The 22,356-nt window shown below is 34.5% G+C and overlaps 1 protein-coding gene across 2 annotated transcripts; it reads left to right on the forward strand.

The window, feature by feature from the left end:
- The first annotated feature begins 14,746 nt into the window (after nt 1-14,746).
- On the forward strand, nt 14,747-21,765 carry LOC140988270 (phytyl ester synthase 1, chloroplastic-like). Of its 2 annotated transcripts, none has more exons than XM_073457288.1 (13): nt 14,747-15,334; nt 15,463-15,514; nt 15,716-15,771; nt 15,879-16,037; nt 16,119-16,223; nt 16,562-16,674; nt 18,735-18,856; nt 19,270-19,378; nt 19,445-19,575; nt 19,943-20,312; nt 20,773-20,886; nt 21,082-21,173; nt 21,456-21,765. In XM_073457288.1, exons 1-13 carry the CDS (start codon nt 14,968-14,970, stop codon nt 21,763-21,765), a joined length of 2,100 nt encoding a protein of 699 aa, XP_073313389.1. In that variant the 5' UTR covers nt 14,747-14,967. The 2 variants fall into 2 exon arrangements, with proteins under 2 accessions (XP_073313389.1, XP_073313390.1); XM_073457289.1 differs by having other exon boundaries at nt 16,565-16,674.
- Nucleotides 21,766-22,356: the final 591 nt, after the last annotated feature.

The raw sequence follows: 22,356 nt of genomic DNA on the forward strand, positions 1-22,356 counted from the left end.
AATACTAGGACTCCTTCTTCAGCAAGTTGCACACACCACACGAAAACTTTGAAGGAGGAAACTCACGTCTTTGAAGGGAAATTCCACAAGGGTCCATCTCTGCCAACTTTCCTCTAATCGCAAGTTGTTTTTCGTGCGTAAAATGCGCAAAGACACGCCTTAATCTTCCTTCAAACATCTTTCACACCATATTATGTATATTTGATTATCCTTGCATGAAAAATTTGATGCACTATTTTTATTTTCGTTTTTACTGCTTTATATGCATAAAAGTGGAGTTTTTTTTTTTTTTTAAAAAAAAAACACTTTCTAATGATGCACAAAGGAGCTGCCATGGTAGGGGAACTTGAAGGGACGTTTTTCCAACATGTGAAGGGTCCATAGATGCTTAGATGAGGGCTGCACCAGCAGGGACGAAGGCTTGAATGAAAATCTTAAGTTATATGGACTAGGGTTTCGGCTAGAGCATCCTTGAGGGCCACGGATTTTAGCTACTATTAAGGCATGACCAGGAGACCTAAAGGGGCTGCATGATGGTCCTAGGGTGGCCGCACAAGGGTTGGTTCGAAGGCTAGGGTGATCACGTGAGGGTACGGAGTCGTGCATGCCTTGTGGTTGAGTTTGAGGGGCTGGGGGTTCTAGGTCTTTTCAGATCGGTCCAGTAGGGTCCATAGGGTTCTGACATGGTCCTAGGATGGTCAGCTAGGGTCTGGTTGGGCTGGTTATTGGCTAGGACCGAAGGGGTGCAAGGTTGCGAGGCTAGGGTTTTGTTCAAGTTAGAGCAGAATTTTCCAGCAGCTTCCTAGGCTTGTTCAAGGGTTAAAATTAGCTTGTTTTGTGTTGTACATGGTATAGTTAGGTGTTAATAAGCTTTGGTTCAAGTTTGGTAAAGTTTGGTGAAGTTTCGAGTCAATACGAGTCAAAACCGAGATGTACGTCTAAGTTTAAATACGAATTGAGAAATTAGTCGAGGAGCTTAAGTTTACGTCTAAGAAATGTTTATGTGTGTATTTTAAGGTGTCATATTAAGTTTGAATGGATTTGGGTCGTCGTTTTAATGTTTAAAGATAAATTGAGAAAGTTAGGGTCAGGGGCAAAACAATCATTTTATACATAAAAAATGTTAGACGTCCTGACAGTGCCCTAAATGCTGTAATAAATGGTAAAATATTTATTTTAAATATTTATGTAATTTTATGATAAAAAGTTAATGCTAAAAGATGTGTTGCATGCTTGGTTTAAAAGAAAATGATTTATATATGCATGAATTTTTATAAGTGATGGAAATATGAAAAGTTGAAGGAGGTGAATTGATTGTGACTAATACGATGATACGATGATATGTAAAGTCAAGGCTCAGTTTACGGGTGAGAGTGTAGCTGATGTCCCGGCCGCACGGTACCGTGGTAATAAGTAGATGGATCTATCGACCTACATCTAATACAAAAGTCACAATTGAGGATCTGAATTCAATAAAAAGGAAAACGTATACGTATATGATGAAAGAAAATTGTTTAAAGTGTATGTTCATGAAAAACTATTTTCTTAAAAGTATTTTCACTGTTGCTTGTGAATATCTATGTATTACTTGCTATTACGATTAAGATTTGCTGAGTCAATAGACTCACTAGGTGTGATCGATGCACGTGAGCATGATGTTGATATTGATGGAGGACTTGATGGTTGAACTAGCTGGACTGAAGTTGCACACAACCCAATGATCGTCGCTAGTTTTCCGCAAATAAAATTATGTTTAAGATTTAAGCTACTTTAAAGATTTTATAACTTATGATGCTTTTGAGATGATGTTAGAGTAAATTTATATTTGAAATAATGTTAGCTTAGGGTTGGTTGACGTTTACGATTTTATGTTTTAAATGCGTTCTTTTTGATTTTCAAATAATAGGTTTGTTTGTTATGTTAATAACAAAAATATTTTTATATATATATGTATGGCCGAGAGTAGTAAAGAAAAAAAAATTCTAGTATTTTTTAAAGAAAAACGAGTAGTGGACGTTTCACAGAGTATTCTCATGTTCAACATATGACCTCGATCCTGCAATATGTTTGGTTGTGCCAGTCCTTGGGCCTGCATGCTCGTTGTTTATGTTGTCCTTGATCTTTATAGTCATTGCCTTCCAATCTTCACTTTCCCAAACAACATTCCAACTCGCCCATTCTCTGGACGGTACCCTCAGGCAATGAACGAGGAACAATGATCGAGTTGGAATGTTGTTTCGGAAAGTGAAGATTGAAAGGCGGGGCTTCAAAGAACAAGGAAAACAGAAACAGCGAGCCTGCAGGCCCAGAGACTGGCACAACCAAGCATATTGCAGGATCGAGATCATATGCTGAACATGCAGATACTCTGGTAACTAACTTGTTTATTTTCAACATTATATATCGTACATATATCGTATAATCATATTTATTACAGTAAGTAATACTATTATTTTTATTGTTATTCAATTTTGAATGCAGCGTCAAGTACATGGACGAGAACCTATATCATGGGAGTTGTACGTCCACACACATAGGCATGCAGATTGGATGTTCGTTGACGAGCGATCACGGCGTGTGAATGTAAGTTTCATTTTCAAAATTTATTGAAGTAATTTTATGTAATAATTCTTAAAATAATTATAATTCAAATAAGCAATATAAATTAAATTCTTCCTCGCAAGAAGCTACAGAGACATATATAGATGAGTTGTTGACATCGTACGCGGATGAGACGATTTTGGATGCTCCTAGTACACATGAGGTTAACATGATGTCCAAGTTGGTGATAGGTGAGCCTAAAAAAGGACGGACGTATGTAACGTCCCGAAAATTTGAAGGTCCACGTAAACCACATGCATGCAAATTATCAAATTTCTTATGTATTTTAATTAAATTATTTTAATTGCATCTAGTAAATATGGTAGGCATATTTATATGTTTAAAATATGATTTTCAACTAGAATGCATAAAATTGTGTTTTAAAAGGTTATTCGAGATGCGATCGAGGAACAGAGACCGAGGACCATATAAGAGAAAGTATTTTTATTAAATAGTTATTTTTAATTGCTTAATGTGTGGTGTATTTTAAATGGAACTTTTGAAAATGAGGTATTTTGATATGTTTTTATACGTCGAGTCGTATTTTTAAACAGTATTCGATTTTCGATGAAAAAATAAACTTTTTGAGAACTTGGCTATTATTTTCACCACCTTTCCAAAACAAAATATTTTAAATAATTGATATTGGGCTTAATGGGCCTAATATACCATGTTAATATGCCTAAGCTTGTACACTTGTTTTATATCATACTTTAAAACCCTAAAATCCTACCCTCACCCCAAAACCCACGCCCCTTCACCCTAAACACTACAAGGACTCTCTCATCAGCCTAGTTGTACACACCACACGTGAACATTGAGGAGGAAGCCTCAGTTTTTGAAGGAAATTCAGCCTAGGGTTTCGTTCATCGTCGTTCTTCGCATCTCAACTTAATTGTCGTGCGTAAAATATGCAAAGGCATGCCTTAATCTCATATCTCTCATCTTTCACACCATATTATGTGTTTGATACATGATTGCATGAAAAATATGATACACTTTATATATTTTCGTTTTTATGGCTATACATGAACAAAACTAGTGTTTTCTTCTCTTAAAACTCTTCTTAATGAGGTAAAAAGGGGCTGCCATGGTAGGAGAACTTGAAGGGATGATTTTCCAAATGTTTAATGACCCTTAGGTTAAGGTTTGACGGCTGGAAATATAGGGCAACCAAGATGAACGAAAATTGGAGTCAAGGGTAGACTAGGGTTTCGGTTTTGCTTCTTAGGGGCAGGCGGCTGCAAGCTTGGGTTAGGGCTCATCCAGAGGCCTCAAGAGAGGCTATCCATGATCCTAGGTTGACCACAAGAGAGCTGGAGCGAAGGCTACGCTTGAGTTGCTCCATGGGAGCCGCACATGGCTTGTTCGGGTAAGGGGGAAGGACGGGCTGCTGTCGAGGGGTTAGCTGCTGTCCAGAAGCTTACCTAGGGTTCGGTTAGGCTCCTAAGAGGGTGGCCAAGGGTCTGGACGTGGGGCTAAAGGACTGGGGTCGAAGCTAGCTTAGATTCGAATGACACTAGAAATAGGACTCTTCTGCAGAAAAATACAGCAGCTTCCTAGGCATGATAGAAGGTCCTAATGGGTTTAGTTTAGGTTGAATATGATTTATTTTGGTGTTATTAAGCTATGGTTCAAGTTTGGTAATTTTTGGTTGAGTTTCGAGTCCGTACGAGTCAAAACCGAGAGGTACGTCAAAGTTTAAAAACGAGTCAAGGAATCTATCGAAAAGCTAAGTTCTAAGCCTAAGGAATATTTATGGAAGTGTTTTAAGGTTATATGTTAAGTTTGGAATGATTTGGATTGTCGTTTTGAGGTCTAAGGATAAATACGAAAAATTATACTTCTGGGGGTAAAACGGTCATTTTACACCTGAAAAATGTTTGGCGCCCTGGCAATGCTCCAAATGCTATAATACATGATAAAATGCTTATTTTAAATGTTTAAGAAATTTTATGATAAAACGTTAAATCTAAAAGATATGTTGCAAGCTTGGTTTAAAAGAAAAATGATATTTATGTGCATGATTTTTGTAAGTGATGAAAATATGAAAGTTGGAGGAGGTGAGGTAATTGTGACTATTATGATGTTATGATAATATGATTGGGGATATCGTGAGGGAAAAAGATCCAGAGGGAGCCCATTTACGGGAGAAGGCCCAAGAGAGAGCCCGTCTATGGGAGAAGGCCCCAGAAGGAGCCCGACGATTGTATTTCCATATGATGATGATTGGCCAAGGCTCAGTTGACGGGTGAGAATGTCAATGATGTCCCCGTGGCCCAGTACTGTGGTTACATGTAGATGGATCTATCGACCTTATGATAAAACAAAAGTCACAATTAACGATCTGAATTCAATAGAAAGGAAAACATATATGCTTATGACGAAAAGGAAAATGTTTATGATGAAATGATATATGATATGAAATAATGAAAGGAAAAATGTTTATGTTTATGAATGTTTATGAAAAGTTATTTTAAGTAAAAGTATTTTCACGGTTGCTAGAGTTAGTATTATTTTGAAAGATTGTTAAGTTAGGTTGTTAACGTTTGACGATTTTATGTTTTGAACTATTTCCTTTGAATTTGCAAACATAGTTGGTTGTTTAAATTTTAAAATGGTGCAAAGTATTTTAAAGTATATATATATGTGTATAGGCCGAGTGTATGAGGGAAAAAAAATTTCTTGTATATTTTAAAGATAAACAAGTAGTGGACGTTTCACGTATAGTTGTAGATCCATGGCTTCTACGATTTATCTTGAGGAGATGATGCCACATCAATGTGGAGGTTTTAGTAACGTTGGGGGTTTTATGGCAGCTATGAGTTAGGAGACCCAAAAATTGAGGGAAGATTTAGTAGCAGCAAATGAATGGTTTGACGTACTAGAGATGGAGTTCCAGGAGTCCAAGACGGTTTTACATAGTTCGTCGCTAAATTTATCGACATAATGTGCAAACTGTCGCTAAATTAGTGACAGTTTTTCTAAAACCATCGCTAATGGTCAACGACAACCGATATAGTGTCAGCGGTAAAAACCGTCGCTACCGTTGCTAACGAAATTAGCGACGATTTTAGCGACAAATTCACCGTCGCAAACCTGTTTTTTTATTTTATTTTTTGTAGTGACCATTCATACAAAAGTGACAAAAACATTTAGGAAGAGAAAGACTAACGCTTGCCGCTGTCGCCTCCCACTTTAGGACCCTTAGGTTGATCACCTCTCGAGACATTACTCTTGGTAGACTTCTGTTTCGAAGTCGTTTCTGCCTTTTTAGCCTTCTTCTCATCCTTTGTTTTCTTGATTCTCTCCTTGAATCTGTCTTCACAAATTCTAGTTAATTCTTCTCCATCAAGCATTGACTCCCAATGGGAGGCGAAGAAATCAAAATAATTTAGTATTTTATTCGTGATTCTTCGAAGATTGCAAATGTTTTCGCCAAAATTCATAGATTTGCCTTTCTCCCAACTTCATTGTGCACAATACTGAAAAATGTTATAAAATATTAAGCATATACAGTAAAGCAGCTTCACGGAGTTCCGGCTTCTCCGTTCTTCTCTTCTGAATAACTTCCAACGTGGCACCAACAATAGACCTTGAGCAAGGCTTCTTCATGGTTCTGCGCCTTTTCTTCACAGCTTCACAAGCTATGTCCTGTCGATCATTGAGATGAAATGTAAAGAATTAAAGCCACTGCATAGAAAAGTATTATCAAGTTTTTACATTAATGTTTTGTTTACGGTAAACTGCAGTCCAATTAAGCTTTGCAGGCCTCAGACGGTTGTGGATGTACCTCTTACATTTTGAATTGGCGATTACAAAGCTTCGTCCTAATAATCCAACAATAAAAAAATATTATACATCAGAAACTAATATCAAGCAACCATCTGACATTAGTTAACACAAAAATTGACAGGAAATCAAATGCATCAGAAACTAATATCAAGCAACCATCTGACACAAGCCCCATAACATTACAACGAATTAAATCAAATTGCAACAGTTGTAAGATATAATCGTCACGCTGATATTATTCACAACTCTTATCCTAAACTTTAGCTCTCAACAGACAGAAATCTAGCTGATCCAACATTCATTTCTCCTAACCAAAAATCCATTCAAACGCTACGATAGGAAGTAAACATGGCAAAGAAGTCAAATTTAGACCACTTTACAAAGCTTGGGTAATTCCATTTCCCACTCAGGCTCAGCCTTCAATATGTAAATTAAAAACGAAATTTTTGGATAAATAAGACTGCATTTTTCCCCCATCGAGCCAAATTGTGAGTTTGACTTTATTGAATATACTATAGATACCATTACATCTGTATCTCAACGGAAGATCATGAAATTCATTAGGAATCATAAAGTATATTCTAAATATGTTCCTAGTCGGTTCAACAGCCTAAAATAAGGAAAAATATCATTTGAGCTTGAGACTAACATCTATGATGTAAGTGTCATGTTTCATTGGTAAGAACATGAAGATGTTATTCATACAGATGTGTAATCATTTAATGATGTACTGAATAACCCTCCATCGGATTGTCCAATCGTTTATCACCTATCGAGTGGAATAGTTCGTGGGGTTGTACATCATTAGTCCTTTGATACAGGACAATGTAGAGGCTCTAAGTACTATCTTGCACTTTGATACATTTACTAACTCCATTGATGGTCATCAGGTATTGAGGTTGGATGTAGTTTCGAAATACGTAGGAGTCAAAGCATTGTAGTAGGGGATTCACCGCTCGCCTTCGGGTAAAGATATCATATGTGATCTGATGAGTTAATAGTGCAGGAATTTCTAGTCAAAATAAGACATGTACATTTTGGAAAAGTGTTTTCTAAGTTGCACGTACAATGTCACTGTTATTATTCAAAGATATATAACATGATTATCGAATTCATTTGCAACTCTCGATATATCAATGATTGCAGATTCAATCAGGATATTGAGTTGAAGGGACCGTATTATACGTTAACCATAACTTAAGGTTATTGCAGGTAATATCAATGATACCTAGAAGATCATGGGCTGATGCTACTGAACGCTTTTAACATGATCCGATGAGTGCAATCAGACTTGAGTTCTGACATTCTTGATCAAATGGCTGATGAATAGAATGAGGCTAATTAGAGTAAGCCCGAATAAGAATAAATGTTGTTCTGAATCACATGAAGTTGTGAACACAAGACTAGCTGTATCATTGAATCATTGAGAGTCACACAAGTATCGAATTTTGTATTCTCGTTGAAATAGTCAAATTCAGTTTGCTTATAAAGGAGTTTATAAATTGATTCCATATAGTGGAAGACGTAGAAGTTAGCTTAACATCTAATTAAGTGAGGAGAGTGGAACACCTGCTTCAGTGAAGGATTTCATAAAATTGGCAGCTACCAAAAATGAATCAGTTGAAAATTTTGCAATTTGAAATTTTGATTTTTCATTATATGAACAAGAGTTGTGCTCTCGACACATCGACGCTGTCTGATCGTCGATTGAGATTAAAATGTGTTCATAATTATTTATTTAGTAAATTTAGAATCTACTAATTAAATAATAATATTAGTAGGAGTGACAACTAAGTGCAAAATTCTCATGAAAAATTTTAGAAGAGCCTAGAATAGATTAATTAATTAATAAAGTTATTAAATACAATTATTTAATTTAAAGCATATATATACATGCATATAGGTGTATATGGATATATATTTTGTATTATCAAATGTTGATGATAATTTAATTATATATGATATTTTCAAAAATAGAAAATATATGCATGAAAGATTTTGAATAATGAAATTACAGTATCCTGATTCAAGAAGCATTCTTGATCTGATCATAAATTAAAAATTATAAATATTTCATTAAAGATTATATGAAATAACATAGCTTTTGCACACAAAATTTTGTCCACCAAAATTTTTTTTCCATATCTCCTTCTCACAAAGTTTTCGGCTACCCCATATTTGTTTGAGAATATTTTGACCACTCTTCTATCGCCGCCGGGTTTTTGAAATTCCAACAATCCAATCTCGACGCAAATTCCGTTTAGATCTGTAGTGCGATCTATACGAGAAATCTAATTTCTGATCGTGGACCTTATTTGACGATTGGATTTAGAAAAATGACTATTACCATTTAAAAACCGGATTAGTTGCAGTCGGTGTTAAATACGCAAAAATAAATCAGATCTAAACTCCTTATAAATGTTTTAATCATACGACGTTCAATGAGCGTTTTGAATGTCAAAACAAAAAATTTTAAACTTCTATTACGACTTGAGCGAAAAATGATACTTCAACAATTCAAACGTAGAACAAGATATAAACCATTAAAAATCAATAATTTGTCTAGATATCAATGTTGTTCCATTCTCATAAGCGGCAAACATTGTTAACAACATGTTTAAAACATGTTCACGTTCCAAATTCAGATCTCTCCATAAAATCCAATCTTCCAACTAAAACATGTCCCGAACATACAATAGATCTTCAAATTCAATCACAAACACAGATCAAAACAAAAAATTACACATGGAGTATACTAATATTTCTTGATGAATTAAAAAGTATATATATTTTATTTGAGTTGTAACAAATATGTATCACACTCTCCTTCAAATTTCTTGATGAATTAAAAGTATATATTATATTTTACTTGAATTGTGTATTTTGGTGATATATTTCAACTTCTTAGCGTATAATTTGAATGATATAAATCTCGCCATTGATTGTCCTACTACTAATTTAATTTGAGTGCGTGTATTTTGTAATTACAAAAAATATGTAACTCATTTTGAATACATGTATATTAAAATGAGAAATCGAAATATTTTTTTTATTTCTTTAATAAAAAAAGATGATGCATCAACAAGTAATCCAAATCGTCCTCAAGACTCTTCTGTTCCGAATTACAAATCATTATCAAATACTAAAAGACCCAGAATTGAAAATGAAGTTGATGTTAGACCAATTGACGACAATAATTCCTTCCGAGAAAAACACTCAATAATCTGTTGTCTCTGTGGGAGAAAAATGTTGTCGTAAGCAGTGTTGTTAAAAGTCCATTCAAAAACAATAATTTTTATTTTCAGTCAAAAACACCAGTTTTGATCCACTGCAAAACCATTTTCTTTGACAGAAAAGACGACGGTTTTTATTCGTTCTTTTTTAGCGAAATTTTATATAGTATAAATGATGATGACAAAACGAGTTTTTCGCATACTCAAATAAGCAAGCATACCTCGTCAATTTGGTTAAGTTGAGTTGGTTAAGTTGAGTAGACGAGCAAAACTAAACAAAAACATCAAAATCAGTTGGGCTCTAGAAAAGTAGACAGTAAGGAGAAAATTAATGTATCAATATCAGAAACAGTACAAAAACTTTTCAAACGGTCATATTCTTATGTTTAATATATATATCATTGTTGGAGTCTATAAGTACAACACATTGAAGATCCAATACATGCTTTGGAAGATGATTCAAAGTATGAATAACCTACAAGAAGAAATGAGCTAGAATGAGAGCACACCCAATGTGTGGGGATACATTTGAGAGATACACACATTGTAACGGATTAAATCCTCACACACAATCACTCACATGTATACATGAGAGTTAAGCTTTTAATTTTAGTTGAGTGCATCTTTACACAAAGATATTAAAGATTGAGTTTGTAGTCTTGACATAAGAGACGTTAAATATTATGTGGATTGTGAGGTTGCGGCCTACAATCAAGAGTGTGCTAAGAGTTTCAATTAGACAAGAGAAAAGTCCTAGGTTGAAATGATTTTGTACAAAGAATTGTATAAATCAAAGTCTTCTAGTGGATCATTCCCAAGGGAAAGAAGAGGTGACGTAGAAGTTGATAATCTCCGAACATCCATAAACAAATTTCTGTCTATTTATTTATTGCATTTAATTATTTTTACTGATTTTAAGATGGATTGTTAAAGCATTTTATGTGTTCTTCAAATACCAAAATATTGCATATCAAGTGTTTGATAAAATGCTTCAACCAAAAACATTTTCACATTCAACTTGCATATCTTTTAAATGATTTACCAAATTGTTTAGTTGGTTTTTACGAAGGATTATTTTGAGTTTCTTCCGCATAGTTTGAAAGCCAAACTTGATTTAATTTATCGATGTTTAATATTTCAAGAACCGATCAATTGTAACTCAATGATTATTCCTCAATTGTTCTTAACAATTGGTATCAGAGCCGTTGTTCTTGAAATAACATTTGAAAATGATTTTGATATTTAAAATTCAAAATTTCATATTTTTCTAACATATGCATAATTGAATTTTCGGACACCTTGCAGCGACCGTGGGCAAAATGGCTTAACTTCTTGCTCGAGTGTCGAAATGACAAACTGCTTTTTGCGTTGCAAACTACAATTTTAAAGGATCGTAGTGGTATAAAATTTATAGCCTGATAATTCTTGAGGAAAAGCAGTTTATTTGTTCAATTCAGACCATAAGTGTTGCATCAGAAAATAGGATAGAAAGAAATTTGTTAGTGGTCCTTCTGCTTTTGTAAATTTTAAAATTTCAGAGATATAGGGAGATAAATCATTTTAAATATTGAGGAGGAGAAAAATTTGTGCTTAAATTTTTTTGAAAATATGGTTTTTTGATTCACACAAAAAGAGAGAGAAATATTTTATTTGAAATAATTGTTTATCTCATTTTTGTGATCATCAAATATGTGGAGATTGTTGGGTTTAAAAACTCTAACAATCTTTATTTCGATGATAACAAAAATTTTATTGTATTTCTAATATATTTACTCAAGTATGAAGTTGATAACTCAATATGAAAGCTGAAACTTGAATTTAGCCAAACTGAAAACCTGGTGAGCTTCAGTGTTTTGATGATATCTCACTGTTCGTTGATCTGAATGACTAGCCGCCAAAATGAATGAACAGAAAACTCAATTTAGGACAAGTTTTATTTCACATCAGTGGGGCTAAATCAGATGTTATCTAAGAAAACTGATTGTTTCAAGACCAAGATGATTACACAAGAACAACAATCAGTTGAGTATGAACAGTTGCAATATTTTGGTGAGCTTTACCAGCACGATTATCTAGATGAAATGATCCAGTATGTGTAATGAAGCTAAGACGATGGTCTACAAATTATAATCACAAGTCAAAGTTTTAATCGAGTGTACAATAGTGATAAATGATGATGAAGTTACAAGTTCTGTGCACATTGAAATCAACCTTGCTGATTTCAGCAGACCTCATAATTTTGGTTCAGTTGAGCAGACGAGTAAAACTGAACAAAAACATCAACATCAGTTGGGATCAGGAAAAATCAGCAAGGCAGAATGACCATTTCAATATCAAAAACAGTACAAAAACTTTCCAAACGATCACATTCTTATGTCTAACGTATATATCATTGTTAAAACCTATAAATACAACATATTGAAGATCAAGTACAATATTTGGAAGGAGATTCAATGCATGGTCATCATACATGAAAAAATGAGCTAGAATGAGAGCAATCCCAATGTGCAAAGATACATTTGAGAGATACACATACACTACAATGGATTAAATCCTCATACATATAGATGAGAGCTGAGCTTCAAAGTCTAATTGAGTGAGTCTTCTCACAAAGACATTAAAGATTGTGTTTGTAGTATTGACATAAGAGACGTTAAACATTATACAGATTTTGAGGTTGCGACCTACAATCAAGAGTGTGCTATGAGTTTCAGTTAGCCAAAATATAAGTTTTAAGTTGAAATGAGTTTTTACAAAGAGTCTTATAAATCAAATTCTTCTAGTGAATCCTTCTCAATGAGAAAAAAGAATGACGTAAGAATTGTTATTCTTCCAAAAATATCCCAGCTATCTCAAGGGTAATAATCAAGTGAGCTGGGCTAAAGTCTTTCTGATGGGATCGGGCCAACCTCCCGGCTAATTACATCGGGCCAGTGAGCATTTCATATCAAACACCCTCAATACTCTATATAATTAATTATACTGCCCAAATCATAAGTCTGCTGAAAGCAATTTTGCTAAGGTATTCTGAACTCTAGAGTTTCATACTGATTGTAGTAACAGTAATTGTAGTTTCCTCTTTTTTTTGTTTCTTGTTATCTTAATTGAGCTAATTTCCTACATGATACTACCTCCATTCCAATATTTAAGGAGGGATGATACTGTTTCAGTTCTAAAATATGTAGGCTTGTATGCCAAAACCTCTTATCATTACAAAACTTATAGTTTTTTTTTATTAAGACTTTATTAGTGTTATATAGCCATAATCACGTTCAACAAATTCTAAATAGTTTACTTACAAGCTTTGAAGCTGAGAAAGGTTTCCCAACTCAGAGGGAATCAATCCACTTAAATAGTTTCCCTGCAAATATATGGGAATAATACAATCAAGATCATCACCCATTATTCAAACAAAAGAAAAGCTTGCTGGTCCAATAACAATAAAAGGAGAATTGTAGTGACGCAGCAAAATTGCAGTGAATTTTCATCCTTTGCTTATCACTTGGATTTCACTCAATGTAATGCATAAAAAAAATTGACAGAAGGGGCTTCACATTTACTGGTTACTACCCCTGAAAATCTGTGTTCAAAATGACGACCATTCTCCCTTCTAATGGAGGTCTTTATGCCTAATTTTGATTTTTGAAGCTGAGAAACTAATGTTGAACATGATTTCCCCAATCATAAGTATATTTTTTTGACTGAATCCACTCTCGAGTGAAGTGGTTTGGGACTTGTGGAAATACTATTCCTCGTAGAGATGCTAATTACAGAGCAAACATAAGATATTTTTTTTATGTATAAAATAAACTTGTTCAAACCGATTTCAAAGAACATTAAGAAGTGAAAACATAAAAACCTAAAAATATGTATGCATCCACAAAGTTTCTCGATTGAGTTGTTGAGAAAAGAAACCATACTTGCGTGAAGCGAGAATCCACCGAGCGATTGAGTGAAGCAAGAAGATCGATTGAGTGAAGCGAGAGAGATCGATTGAAGTGAGAAGAGACGATCGAGCGATTCAGAGATAAAGGCGTGGAGGTGTGAAAGAAATTTGGGAAATAGAGAAGGGCGTGTGTGTACGAAGAAAACAGAGGAAGGCGCGGAGATGTGAGAAATTTGGGAAATTAGCGCAATTTTATTTCGCTATTATTAATAGCTGGCACAGCACGGTGCAATTGAGTAAGTTCTAATAATATTAACAGCGCACATACATGGACACGCCGCAAATAATAACATTAACAGCGTGCTTTTATTGCAATCTATTGTTTGTGTGATTTCTAATACTATTAACAGCACGCACGTACTGGCACGTCGCGAATAGAAACATTAACAGCGTGCTTTTAATGTGCGCTGTTAATACTGTGCTGTAAATATTAATATTTCTTGTAGTGTTTGTACAAAGAGTCTTATAAATCAAACTCTTCTAGTGAATCCTTCTCAATAACAAAAAAGAATGACGTAAGAGTTGTTATTCATCTAAAAATATCCCAGCTATCTCAAGGGTAATAATCAAGTGAGCTGGGCTATCTTAAAGTCTTTCTGATGGGGTCGGGCCAACCTCCCGGCTAAGTACATCGAGCCAGTGAGCATTTCATATCAAACACCCTCAATATTCTATATAATTAATTATACTGCCCAAATCTCGAAATCCACCGACGATTAAATTTTAAATAGACACATTATTCATTGTTGTTGCTAAACAATAAAAATAAATTTTTTTTAATGCCCGTTCGATTAATATAATATATGTGTCTGCACCTGCTTCTCCTTTACCTGGAATAAAATAATTAAAATATGAAGAGCAGGTCAAGATTAGTTGTATTATTAATAATTTCTAGGCAGGTAGCTAGCTAGCTTGTACAAATACCAAAGATCATAATATAGTAACATTAACTAGACAAAAATTAAAGAGCTACCAATTAAGTCTAGATTTATACAATAANAATTTCCCATCAAATCAAAAACCTACTTGGCATAAGAATTTACCATAAATTTGATTGAGACCGTCGACTTATCTACCTTATTTTCTCATTTAATATAGATTTAAAGATTTGTTAACAGAATATTTTATTAAAACTCCATGATAAAGTATTTCCCATGCGATGCACTCTTTTTAATATAATAATATTCTCTTATTGGCTCATGAAAACCATTTGGTTTTCTTCTTCTATTTCTGAGTAAATTTTTTGCGAGCTTTCGATTGGTTTTACGTTGTTTCCTCAAATTCTTTTCAGTTTTTTGATGTGTCCGTTTATGTTTCTTGAAGTATTTCCACATGAAAATGGGAGCATTAAATAGTTCAAAGTTTTCTTGAAATTTTCCAAGGACTTTTTTTATGATAGCCATGGCTTCAACTATCAAAGTTTTGGGGACACCAAACAATATTATACACTCAAGATTCCCTGTCCATTGTTTGGAATTCAAGAATTCAATTTCTCAGATAAATGGGATATGTTTTGGAGTGAAGGAGGAGAGTAAAAGAAATTTATATTCAGAAGGAATTAATGAGGGGGAAAAGGATTTGAAAAATGATGAGAAGTTGGAGGCTTTATGGGATGATGGATTTGGAACTCAAAGTATGAAGGATTATTTTGATTTTGCAAAAGAGTTGATTAGGCATGATGGAGGGCCACCAAGATGGTTCACACCTTTGTCATGTGGACCTCCTTTGAAACATTCACCTCTTCTTTTTTTCTTGCCCGGTAATTAAGTGAAGTTACTGCTCGTTTCGACGATATATATATATAGAATTTTAAAGCAGTTACGAGGAAAAAAGCGACGACAGTTACGAAATAGTCATTGTTGTATTTTATATACATTTTTGGTGCAGGAATTGATGGAGTTGGACTTGGCCTTATCATGCATCACATCTCTCTTGGAAAGTAAGTATTCTATTAAGATCATATTTATGATATTTCATAAATCTTTCACGATTATTTGTTTCGGAGTTTTTAGAAGGTGTTTGAATTATTATTTTTAAAAAAATGCTTAAGTTTTATTTGATAGATTTTATGTTTTTTTTAAAGGGAAATCATAATAAGTTAATTTAATAATATTAAATGTTAATTTCTTCTTGTCCACAGGGTCTTTCACGTTCGATGCATGCATATCCCAGTTCAGGATCGAACACCGTTTCAAGGTCTCAATTCTCTATTAGCCCACCGAACCAAGAGGAGAGATTAACTCCAAATTCAACCACTTTCATGTTAAATTTTTGCAATTTCTTACGATTTTTTTAAATGTCAGAGTTGTTGGAATGGGTTGAAGAAGAATTAAAGTACGAGCATTCTGTATCTCCAAACAAACCCATTTATATAGTCGGAGATTCTTTCGGTGGGTGCTTGGCTCTTGCCGTGGCGGCACGTAATCCTCAGATAGACCTTGTACTAATACTAGCTAACCCGGGTATGCCTTGTGCCTTTAAGCTTGATCTGTGGTTAATATTGGGGGCATATTTAACTGATGTGGAACTATCATTTCTTTCAGCTACTTCATTTGACAGGTCGCGACTGCCGATTTTGTTACATTTATTGGAGACATTGTCTGATGAACTTCACGCTGCAGTTCCTTATCTTCTAGGATTGATTTTGGGTGTGTATTCGTTTGTTACTTGTTAGTCTGATTTCAATCCTTGAATGTGCCACAGAACCCACAAGTTTGCAAACAAATTGAGCAGGATGGATTGATTTTATTTTTTTATTTTTCCAAAATCATCGAATTTATACATAACACGAACATATTTTCAAGAAAAATTTGTATTTCAAATATATACTAAAATCAAAGAAGGTTTATACACCCTAGAAGTCACAATTAAATCATAGATATCAATTATTTTGATTCAATATGAATTGGATATATGGTTGCACATTTGGTTCTTCATCTAAAGATTTTAAACTGCTCAAATTTTCCTTCTTGCGCTTTTTATGAAGTAGTTGATCCAATGAAGATGGTGTCAGTTGATATCAATAATCCAATGGTGCATCCTATGCAATTTTTTAAACTGTTGGTCGGTAACCTCGATACCGTGCGCCTTTGTCTTCATGTGAGTACATTCTTCTTCTTCCTCTTCTTTTATCTCCTGGAAGAAATATGTTACTGTTGGCACCTTATTTTGATCAAGCAAGACCTTTGATAATCTGGAAATCATATCGTCTGAGTAAAGACGAAACCATCTTTCTTCGAAGGATGCATATTTTCCAAGTCATGTGCAATAAAGTCTCTCTCTGAAATTTTTTTGAGTAAGATAGACTCGATATTGTAGGAGAATTATTCGAATTCTAGTTACAATTTGATTTAATTCCCCAGCCAAGTAGTCAGATAAATTGATGAACAGTGAAACGAGCAAGTCTGAATCAAGATATAAAGGGAAGCAATGATATTGCTGGAAAAGGTCCAATCCCATCATTATAGCCATAATTCTGCCCTGAGATTGGAGCCGACTCCATTGAATTCATAAAATACCCAAATAAAGTTCCCTTCATGATCATGAAGGATAGCACCGACAGAAGATTAGCCTGGATTTCCATGAGAGCAATCTTCCATATTAAGTCTAAAGGAGGCGGAATAAGGTTTAACCTATCTAACCACAGTCACCCGCGTAAGTAATTCCACAGCAAGTTAGATTCCCCAAGCTTTGGCAGTAGAGAGAATCCTCTTCAATGTTCAGATTGTTCATTCCCACTTCAGCACATTGAGAGATATGTAATGGCATAGCGTGAATGGTCCTAGAAGCAGAACACTTGATATCATGCTTGGAGTTGTCGCGAGCCACCCGAAGGAACCAAACAATAAGGAAATGGATAATCTCCTTAAAATGCCCCCTTTGCCTCCAGTTCTCGCCAAGCTTCCAAGCCTCCAACCTATCAAAATTCAAAGCCAGAAAACCACAAAAAAAAATGAGCAAATGCGTTCATACCTAAGTAGCAATCTTTCTAGAGAAGAAGAGATGGTCCATCGATTCCTCATTCTAGCAATATTGACATTTAGTTGCTAGTTGAATTCCCTGCTTTTAGGATATCACTGACTGAAATCGCTGGGAACCTCTAACAAAAGAAAGAAATGATAGGAGAATGTAAATTAGACCAACACGGGATATAGATAGCATTTACATCCTTAGATGAGCGAATAAGTTGCCACAGATTTAACGAGTATTTGTGAAAGAAAAATCCATGATGAATTTTTTTAAAATTTACAAACACTATCCTAGTGATAAATGATCCATTTCCAAACAAGTTTATTGGTCAAAGATTCCAAGATTGAGTATTGCTCGTTCAACTGGGAATGACGACCAGCGGCTGCAAGGCCTGAAATAAATAAAGAGGTAAAGAACAATAGAAACTTGTAGTAAGCATGAAGGTTTCTGAACTATCTGTAGTGATCCCCGTATTTTGATTCTCTTGCATCGCCTTTGAAGCCATTTCTAGTAAATTTTACCCATCCTTTCTTAGGTTTCAGCCATTGGCCTTAAAGGGCCTTCTTGTAAGGTTTGAATCCTAGATAATCTTCCCTAAGTTGATCAAATTTAAGTAAACGTTTTGTTTGAGATTAGTAATTGTTTCAATTTTCCAATCTGCAAAAAGTCCTATATTATGAAACCAGGGATTTCTTTGCTTCCTTCGTAGCAGTGTTTAATAGAACTTTTTTGATAATGTGGGATAAGCATTTTTTGTAAATGACCACAGCATGATTGATAGAAGGTAGTTACTATCGGACTTGATTATTTATAGCTCAATAGGAAGCACTTCGCTTGTCATTAATCTTATTGTAATTAACCTCCCCACGATGAAATGGTAACGTAGTCAACCTCGAAGTACACATTGTGCAGTAACTCTAACCTCAACTGTACGTGATAGGGGTGGTTTTGAAATATGAAGGAATGCAGCATAAATTTTTTGTTTCTGATAGGAGGCAATCATATAATCCTGTAAAAAATTTGAAAGACTTTATAATATACTATACAAAAAGGCATATCCAACAAATTGGGTTAATTATTTTAGAGTGGATATTTGTTATACACATACCCACTTAAAAAATCTATTTTTAGAACATGGAGATTTCCTTTATTTTGTATACTGAAAATTTCTCTTTCTTGCAAATTGATAGGATTTTGCTGAAGTCCTGCCTAAAGAAACCCTTATTTGGAGATTGAAGCAGCTCAAACAAGCAGCAGCTTATGCTAACTCTCGTCTTCGTGCCATTACAGCACAAGTACTTGTTCTTGCTAGGTCTCTTCACATCTTGATGTTTTTTAATAGATTATTTAAGTATAATGTTTTTTAAAAGGAAAATTCTCAACATGTGATCTATATCATTATGACATGTTTGTATGGTATCAATTCAATCGTAAAATTTTAATCGAATTTAAATTCTACATGATCTTCAGTTATAAATTTTAGAAAATTGTGAAGTAGCAGTGGAGGCCAAAGTTAGGAATAGTTGAGGGAAGGTGATGGATAATTAAGGCTTGCAAATGACGCACACTCACACACACTTAGACAGATGTCAGTGGAGAATTTTAAGAGAGAGGAGGAGATCGTTCTTGCTAGCTACCCTCTCTCTACACCACATGTGCAATTAAAGTAGCACATCTTACGAATATTGTTGAGACTAAAAGTTATATGCTGCATTGGAATCTTAGTGGAAAGGATGATATGCTTCCTAGTGGAGAAGAAGCTTGGAGGATTTTGAGATCAATACAAAATTGCGAAATACGATGCTTTAAAGACAACAGGCACAACATATTAATGGTACGTAGGTGATGAAATTTTTTAACTCCTTTTACTACTATTATTTACATACATCTAATTATGCAGGAGAATGGATTTAATCTATTGACAATTATAAAAGGTACCGGCACCTACCGGCGTGCAAAGAATCATGATCTTGTCGCGGATTTTCTACCTCCAAGTCTTTCAGAGTTTAGGCAACTACTTGAGAATTATAGGTAATTTAACTATAAATTTTTCTTGAAAATTGAGTTTTAGGATCTACAATTTCAGTTCTTCATTCTGGTATTTTTGGTTCTAGTGGTCCTTGTAATATTCTCCAAACAATTTTTTTGACCCAATCTATTATATTATGCTAAAAGATTTTTCATGTTTTCAGTTCCTGAATACCGTACCACTTTGTTTTTAATAATATTCATACATGTATTTGTTATTAGTTTATCATATAATATATATGGATCAAAACACCAATTTGAAATGAAAATTACGGTCGAGAACAAGTTGCGAAAAGACGCAAAAGTTGTTTTGCATAAAATAATTCTTAAGCTCCTTATTTAATTTCTTGGAAATTACAAATTCTATTAGATGGTATCACAGCTACACAAGTCCTGTAATGCTATCAACAATGGAAGATGGAACTATAGTGAGAGGCCTATCTGGGGTTCCTACACAAGGCCCGGTATTGTTAGTTGGATATCACATGCTGATGGGATTAGAAATCTTCCCATTAATCATAGAGTTTCTGCTGGAGAGGGGAATAATGGTTCGTGGGATCGCACACCCCACGCTGTTCTCGCATCTTCTTGAAGGTGAAACCAAAGAATTCTCAGTGTGTGATTTTGTTAGGTTATATGGTGCCTTGTGTGTAAGTCCAAGTAATCTTTTCAAGCTGTTGGGGATGAAATCTCATGTCCTTCTTTATCCTGGTGGTGCTCGTGAGGCTTTACACCGTAAGGTTTGTGCTACAAGTCCTACATCAACTTTACAAATAATCGGGAATATAATGATGGTATTTGAGATTTTCCTAATAAGCTAGCGTACTTTTCATTGGATCTTAGATCATATTATTGGTGTTGTCGTTTGGAATCGACACAACTACATAAAAATAACTTTTTTTGGGTCTTCCTTGATAGTGTGACTTATTCTCGTCTATAGGTTGGAGCATATAATGTATGCGCATTGAAAGCCATTGAGTGGTGGTTTATTTTTCAAGGGGTTGCTGATTTTCTTAACCCTACGTTTACTTCCTAAAGAAATTGTGGATGGATACTTGGTTTAAAATCTAGTCACGCCTAATATGGAACTAGCCTTTTAAGTTGGGTTCTAGTCAGTGGATATGTTGTTTAAACACTCTGTTTTTGAATCTCTTCAGTTCAACATATTTCAAAGATAACATTTTGTCTTGTGTTCTGAAGGGTGAAGAGTATAAATTATTTTGGCCCGAGGAGCCAGAATTTGTGAGGATGGCTGCAAGATTCGGGGCTACAATTGTGCCGTTTGGAGGCATTGGTGAAGATGACATAGCCCAGGTAAGAAGTGTCATTTGTTGGTTTAATGGTGTGGAGCTCATGAGTAATTGAGAACACATGCAACTATCAGCTGTGAATCATGATTGGATAGCATTTAATTTAATTGGCCTATAAACTGTGAAATTTTGATTACTAAATTATGATTGTTGCAATTTTGTTGCTCTCAGTTACATTATTAACTGCTGCTACTTGCAGTTAGTTTTGGACTATGATGACATGATGAAAATACCATTTTTGGGTGACAAGATAAGAAGAGATAATCAACGCTACGCATCCTTTAAAGTGAGGTAACTAGCTTATACTGATAAATAGTAATTGCCTTCTCGTGACTACACGAAAATGCTCCTCAATGACAAGGTGGTATGTGTTTTACTAAAGGATTGCATGTTTTTATTACTGTAAATGCATTAATACCTTCAAAAGCTTGGAAATTTTTTGGATAAGCCTGCTCCGGTATTTAAATATAACTTCTTGGGGAGTCAGAGATGAAACTTTCCAGATTTATCATGAACTCGTATGTTGTCCTCACATAAACTGTTAGAAACTATATTCATGTAATCTGATCATAGGGATGGAATGGCCGGAGAGGTTGGAAACCAACCTCTACATCTTCCGGCACTTCTGCCGAAGATTCCCGCTGGCCGGCTGTACTACCTCTTTGGGAAGCCAATTCAAATCAAGGGAAGATATGAGTTGTTGAAGGACAGACAGAAAGCTAGAGAACTGTACTTTCAAATAAAGTCGGAAGTGGAAACAAACTTGTCCTACCTGCTAAAGAAAAGACATGAAGATCCTTACAGAAGCATGATTGACAGGATTCTTTATCAAGGTCGAGCTCCAGGAGCTTCGATTGATCAGATTCCAAGTTTTGAATTGTAAATAGTATCCGTATTTGTCAAGGTGACAAAGACACTACTTTTGTATGAATGCTTCAAAGATCATGATATTTGACGCTATAAAAAGTATACAATCTATCATAACAAAAGATCATTATATTTAACGCTAAAAGTCTGACTCAAAATGTATTTATTTAATATTATAATTGTACGATATATATCGGTTTTTGAAAGCGAATCCATGAACTAAAATTTTTTAAAAAATTGTATTTGACCTATTTTAACGACCACTAAATCATAGGGTTAATAAAAAAATCTCAAAGAAGATTGAACAAAACAAACCATTAAATCATGAGAACAATTGGCTCAGCTTGGATGGCTATCGACCGTTGGCTAAGGACAACTTAATTGTTGGGTACCAATTAACATTTAATGACTCAAAGCTGGGAATTGAGAAAAAATTAAATCAGCGAGTATAAAAAAGTTTCATACAAAAATTTCCGGAAGAGGAAGTAAAGGAACAAAAATTAACGAGAAACTGATATATATTTCTTCATACCTATGACTCCTTTTGTAGGCAATTGTATCAACTATAACTTCAAACATGACCAACCAATTACATTAGATGAAGCAT

The sequence above is a fragment of the Primulina huaijiensis genome, chromosome 11 (assembly GCF_012295235.1).
Source record: "Primulina huaijiensis isolate GDHJ02 chromosome 11, ASM1229523v2, whole genome shotgun sequence".
NCBI classification, from domain to species: domain Eukaryota; kingdom Viridiplantae; phylum Streptophyta; class Magnoliopsida; order Lamiales; family Gesneriaceae; genus Primulina; species Primulina huaijiensis.

What these genes read in the sequence shown, in the direction of transcription:
- LOC140988270 (XM_073457288.1), top strand. Translation starts at nt 14,968, where the DNA reads ATGATAGCCATGGCTTCAACTATCAAAGTTTTGGGGACACCAAACAAT. An exon ending in GGATCGAACACCGTTTCAAG is followed by an intron (nt 15,772 to 15,878) that starts GTCTCAATTCTC and finishes TTTAAATGTCAG; the next exon opens with AGTTGTTGGAATGGGTTGAA. An exon ending in TACGCATCCTTTAAAGTGAG is followed by an intron (nt 21,174 to 21,455) that starts GTAACTAGCTTA and finishes ATCTGATCATAG; the next exon opens with GGATGGAATGGCCGGAGAGG.